The sequence below is a fragment of the Capra hircus genome, unplaced genomic scaffold (genome assembly GCF_001704415.2).
Source record: "Capra hircus breed San Clemente unplaced genomic scaffold, ASM170441v1, whole genome shotgun sequence".
NCBI classification, from domain to species: Eukaryota; Metazoa; Chordata; class Mammalia; order Artiodactyla; family Bovidae; genus Capra; species Capra hircus.
Window position 1 is genome coordinate 538,008 of NW_017189541.1, and position 6,076 is coordinate 544,083.

At 50.8% G+C, this 6,076-nt stretch overlaps 1 protein-coding gene across 1 annotated transcript; it reads left to right on the top strand.

The window, feature by feature from the left end:
• Window positions 1-1,621: 1,621 nt before the first annotated feature.
• Window positions 1,622-2,968, top strand: LOC106503886 (myosin heavy chain IB; the record flags this gene model as incomplete). Its single annotated transcript, XM_018044437.1, is given in 1 exon segment — window positions 1,622-2,968. A coding segment is annotated over 1 exon segment (247 nt), but the record flags the coding sequence as incomplete, so codon positions are not given.
• Window positions 2,969-6,076: the final 3,108 nt, after the last annotated feature.

A 6,076-nucleotide genomic window follows, 5' to 3' on the forward strand; every position in this document is an offset into this window, starting at 1 on the left:
TTTTCCATTATGGTTTATCACAGGATATGAATTAGGACCTTATCATTCCTTATATTTTCTCCTATGTTTCCCCACAACACCATGATCTTTCAAAACATATGAATATTCCTGATCTAATACCTTTTTTTTTTTTCCTCCAAACTACCAATATGGGCCACCTCATGCGAAGAACTGACTCACTGGAGAAGACCCTGATGCTGGGAAAGATTGAAGGTTGGGAGAAGGGGACAACAGAGGATGAGATGGTTGGATGGCATCACTGACTCAAGGGACATGAGTCTAAGCAAACTCGGTGAGTTGGTGATGGACAGGGAGGCCTGGCGTGCTGCGGTCCACAGGGTCGCGAAGAGTCAGACACGACTGAGCGACCGAACTGAACAGAACCACTATGGGCCCCAAACGCTTATCAATAATCATCTTAATTATGGGGTTTTTTTCTTTTTTGTCTGGACTGAGACTTTTAGCAAGAATAGTGAGGATGCTGGATTCAAGTGGATGTGGGTGTCCCCAAAATACAGAAGTTCTCACTGGGGCTGTTTGTGGATGAGGATGCGGTTTCGGCCAGTCCCAACCTGTGCAGGACTGGGTTGAGTATGACAGCGCATGTTTTCCATTCATGTCCAGACTTTTCACGTGACCGTGATAGATGACCATCTTGCCGCCTTATCAGAGCCGCCCCAGGACACACAACTCCGACCTATAACCAACTCTTTACAGCTGCTGTGCAGAGTTCCCAAAGAGGGGCAAGATCATTTTTTTTTTCAACCTAATAAGGTTTGAAAGAACACTGTAAATTCTTATCTTCTTTGCTAGCCTTCCAGGATAAACGGACCAGCTGCGACTTAATTAGACAAACCTGCCCCCTTTTCTTTCAAAGAGGTTTGTACTCGAGGTTATTTGGCAGCCTGGCGGCTCTGAGTGTAAAGAATCTGCCTGCAATGCAGGAGACGGGGGTTCCATCCCTGGATCAGGAAGATCCCCTGGAGGAGGGCATGGCAACCCACTCCAGTATTCTTGCCTAGAGAATCCCCTGAACAGAGGAGCCTGGCAGACTACAGTCCATAGGGTCACAAAGAGTCGGACAGGACTGGGCAACTTTCCCTGGATGGGAGGGGTGTTTGAGGGGGAATGGCTGCGTTGCTCTGCTATTTACCCGAAACCATCACAACATTGTTAACTGGCTATACGCTAGCAATATTCCTTGGAAGGACTGATGCTGAAGCCCCAAGCCTTTGGCCACCTGATGTGAAGAACTGACTCAGTGGAAAAGACCCTGATGCTGGGAAAGTTTGAAGGTGGGAGGAGAAGGGGACGGCAGAGAAGGAGATGGTTGGATGGCATCACCGACTCGATGGACGTGAGTCTGAGCAAGCTCCGCGAGTTGGTGATGGACACGGAAGCCTGGCCCATGGGGCTGCAAAGAGTTGGACACGATTGAGCGACCGAACAACAACAACCCTAATACAAGATGAAAAAGTTAAAGTTTGGGGAAAAAAAAGAAAAAAGAAACACCTTCCCTTGATTGTCTACAGAATAAATGAATTCTCCATGCATCTTCCAAGGGTTAGCAGCCCACTAGCCCACCACGAGACAAAGGAGCGGGGTAGCCCTGATGTGCGGTTTCAAAAATATTTTATTTTCTGGAATAGCCATAATGTCTGGAATAGCTTTTCTCTTTATTGCCCGTCTCCACGCAGGGGGGAGGCAGAAGCCACGAGACGAGATAACACGGAGGCGCCACAGACCACACCCGCGGGACAGAAAGACGGAGCGCTTGAGGGGGCGGGAAGGGGTAAGACGTAGAAAACGCTCATCAGCGGCTTGAGAAACGGGTCAGCGGGGGCTGGGGGTGGGCATCGGCGGGGACATTCACGGACACACGCACGCACCCCGCAGGGCGGGGGGCCCACCTCCACCGTCAACCTGGATCCCTCCCGGTTTAAACAGAGCAGACAGGGGAAAATAAAATAATAATAACAATAAACGCTCCAGAGTCCTCCGTGGCTGCCTGGAAGGGCTCCCACAAGTCTTATCCACGGTGCAACGTGGAAAGATCCTTGAGGCCTCCTTGAGAGTCCCAGAGAGAGCCGACGCTACAGGGTGCGTTTGGGGGGAGGTCCCAGAACCCTCTTGTCCCGGGGGCAAAGTCCCCAGCATTTTCTTCTCTTCCCCATCCGGGTGTCTTCTCGCGGCAGACGGGTTAAAAACCCCTCGGAGTGGGGACTGTCTGCAAGGAGAGCAGCTGGGATCCCTTGGGCGTCTTTCTCCTGCACAGACGGGAAGGAAGGCAAAGAGCTCCGGGCGCGCGGGCGCGAATGTCGAGACAAACCGGGCGGCATCTGAGACGTGAAGAGGGTCGGACCGCAGCGGCGCCTGCCTTCACGGTGATGGTGCGATCTGAAGCTGCTTGGCCTCCGGACGCGTCAAGCCGGGAATAAGCCGAGAGCCTTCCCGTGGGCGGCCGCGCTGGGCGACAGGGTCCCCGCCCCGCGAGCTCTCACTGCGCACGAGGGCGAGGCGGACGGAAACTCGCGAGGCACGGGGGCCAGGCAGGCGGGGCTGGGATGGGAACGCCCGCACCCCTGGGGGGGTGGATGGAGGTTGTAGGTGCCAGCGTGGACCCCCCGCCGCCCCCCGCCCCTGGGGAAGGTTGACACCGGCTCGTGGGTCCTGACCGCCTCGCGATGGCTTCGCAAGACGGGTGATGGGGAGAGGGGCTGGATGCTCGCGGGGGGTCCCCCTCCACCCTGCACCCCAACAGTGAGCTGGGATGGTATGCCGGTTTCGCAGAGGAGGGCCCATCGAGGGACCCTCAGGCATTGGATCTTGCTTCCAGCCACATCAGAGTCGCGGCCACGCCTGTGGGCCACGCCGGGAATGTGCCCACGGCATCTTCTCCTCTCCTTGGAAGACGGGAGGAACGGAAGAGTCCAGGGCGACCAGCCTTGCTGCATCCCTTCGGGGGCCCTAAAGGGGTTGTGAAGAGAAAAGAAAGAAGAGAAAGTGAAGTCGCTCAGTCGTGTCCGACTCTTTGCGACCCCGTGGACTGTAGCCCACCAGGCTTGTCCACCGTCCATGAGATTTTCCAGGCAAGAGTCCCCGAGTGGGTTGCCAGTTCCTTCTCCAGGGGATCCTCCCAACAAGCGTGAGGCGAGGCCTTCCCTGGCGGCTCCGCGGTTAAGATGCCACCTCCCGATGCAAGAGACGTGGGTCTGATCCTGGGGTGATCAAACCAACTAACATTTAACACAGCAGACACTTTTTTTTTTTTGTAATGATAAAAAGGAAGAAAGAAGACAGGATGCTCAGCTTCTTACTGATGGTTAGACAGAGAGTTCTAAGTACATGTGCTTAAGTATGGAATTTCAAAATCTCACTGTCGTAAATTATGTATGTCTGGATATTACTTGTACATGTATGGATATTACATACATGATAGTTAGACACTCTAAGTGCAACTACAGAATTTTAAAATATAGCTTTAGTAAATTACATATCTATGGACATTACATGGAAGGCACGTATACACCCATAAAATTGATACTTCATAAAGTCTATGTGTGTGTCTGACTCTGTGCGACCCTGCCGGGCTCCTCTGTCCATGGGATTTTCCAGGCAAGAATACTGGAGTGGGTTGCCATGTCCTTCTCCAGGGGATCTTCCTGACCCAGGTATCGAACCCACACCTCCTCGGTCTCTTGCGTGGGCAGGCGAGTTCTTTACCACCGTGCCACCCGGGAAACCCAAAGAATATAGATGCTTTCATAAATCTCTACAAATGTTGTGCATTGAAAAATAGAAACACATACCTCTATTACTATGTAAGCTGACATGTTCATTTTTGTAGACCTATACACACATGCGTGTGTATATATATGTGTATATTTGTTGGAATGATACTATTTCAATATAGACATCAGGCCAAATACAGTATTTTAACTGATTTTATCATTACCATTTTAGTTTCTTTTTCCTGCGGCTACCAGACAAATGTTTCTCTTAGCACAGCAATGTTTCTCTTCCACATTCATTGATACAATTGGCACTAAGGACAGCGTAAGATGTGCACAATTAAGATCTGATTTACATACATCATGAAACAGGGACCACACATGCAGTCAACATCCATCATCGTGTACAAATACAAAATTAAAGAAACAGATACAAACGTCTTTCCTGGGAAGAGAACTCTCAGGATTTCCTCTTAATGGCCTTCGTATCTGCCATATTATAATCTGTATCATGTTTGCCTAAAATCCTTAGTACTTATGTAGTTTTCAACTTATTTGTTTTTCAAGTGGAAGTTTGTATCTTGCTGTCTGCCAGAAAATTGCAAATAACTTCGGTGGCTCGTATCTGTGTTTCCTTTGGACGGCCCTGTTCTAGATCCTGTAAATATGGGGTTTCCGGGGGGGGGGAAATGCAGAAACAGGGGTGCCAGGCACCGCAGCAACTCTGTGTGTGCGTGTTTGTGTGTGCGTGTGTCTGCATGTGTGCGTGTGTCTGCATATGTGTGTGTGTGTCTGCATGTGTGCGTGTGTCTGCATGTGTGTGTGTGTCTGCATATGTGTGTGTGTCTGCATGTGTGTGTGTGTCTGCATATGTGTGTGTGTCTGCATGTGTGTGTGTGTCTGCATATGTGTGTGTGTCTGCATATGTGTGTGTGTGTCTGCGTGTGTGTGTCTGCATGTATGTGTGTCTGCATATGTGTGTGTGTGTCTGCGTGTGTGTGTGTGTCTGCGTGTGTGTGTGTGTCTGCATGTGTGTGTGTGTCTGCATATGTGTGTGTGTCTGCATATGTGTGTGTGTCTGCATGTGTGTGTGTGTGGCTGCATATGTGTGTGTCTGCATGTGTGTGTGTGTCTGCATATGTGTGTGTGTCTGCATATGTGTGTGTGTGTCTGCATATGTGTGTGTGTGGCTGCATATGTGTGTGTGTCTGCATATGTGTGTGTGTGGCTGCATATGTGTGTGTGTCTGCATGTGTGTGTGTGTCTGCATATGTGTGCGTGTGTCTGCATGTGTGTGTGTGTGTCTGCATGTGTGTGTGTGTCTGCATATGTGTGTGTGTCTGCATATGTGTGTGTGTGTCTGCATATGTGTGCGTGTGTCTGCATGTGTGTGTGTGTGTCTGCATATGTGTGTGTGTCTGCATATGTGTGTGTGTCTGCATATGTGTGTGTGTGTGCATGTGTGTGTGTGTCTGCATATGTGTGTGTGTGTCTGCATATGTGTGTGTGTGTCTGCATGTGTGTGTGTGTCTGCATGTGTGTGTGTGTCTGCATGTGTGTGTGTCTGCATGTGTGTGTGTGTCTGCATATGTGTGTGTGTCTGCATATGTGTGCGTGTGTCTGCATGTGTGTGTGTGTCTGCATGTGTGTGTGTGTCTGCATATGTGTGTGTGTGTCTGCATATGTGTGTGTGTCTGCATATGTGTGCGTGTGTCTGCATATGTGTGTGTGTCTGCATGTGTGTGTGTGTCTGCATATGTGTGTGTGTCTGCATATGTGTGTGTGTCTGCATGTGTGTGTGTGTCTGCATATGTGTGTGTGTGTCTGCATATGTGTGTGCGTGTTTGTGTGTGTGTGTCTGCATGTGTGTGTGTGTGTGTGCCAGGCACCACAGCAACTCTGTGTGTGCGTGTTTGTGTGTGTGTGTGTGTGTGCGTGTCTGTACTCTCTCCCTAGCCATCTCCTGAGAACCCCTCTTTGTCCTTGAGACCTCGCGCAAGGGTCCTTGAGAAGGCTCCCCAGCCCCACACAGCAGTTCTACTTATGTCTATGTGTCTGTGTGTCCGTGTGTCCTTAGCACAGAGCGGGTGGAGCCTGTCCATCATGTGCTCCCTGGCTCCATGCCCAGACGTCTCATCCAGCACGGATCAGACTGTCTCTTCATCCGATCACCTTGCCATCTCCGCAGCCAAGGGTTTACACGCAGAGTCTTTGCCACGGCTGGCAAAGACTGCAGCCCCCGGGGGTCGTGAGGGAGCTCCGGGAAGTTGTCTTTGCTGAGCACTATGGGTTGACCTGTCACTTTGCACACAAGCTTGGGCACGTCTGACTCTTTGCGACCCCAT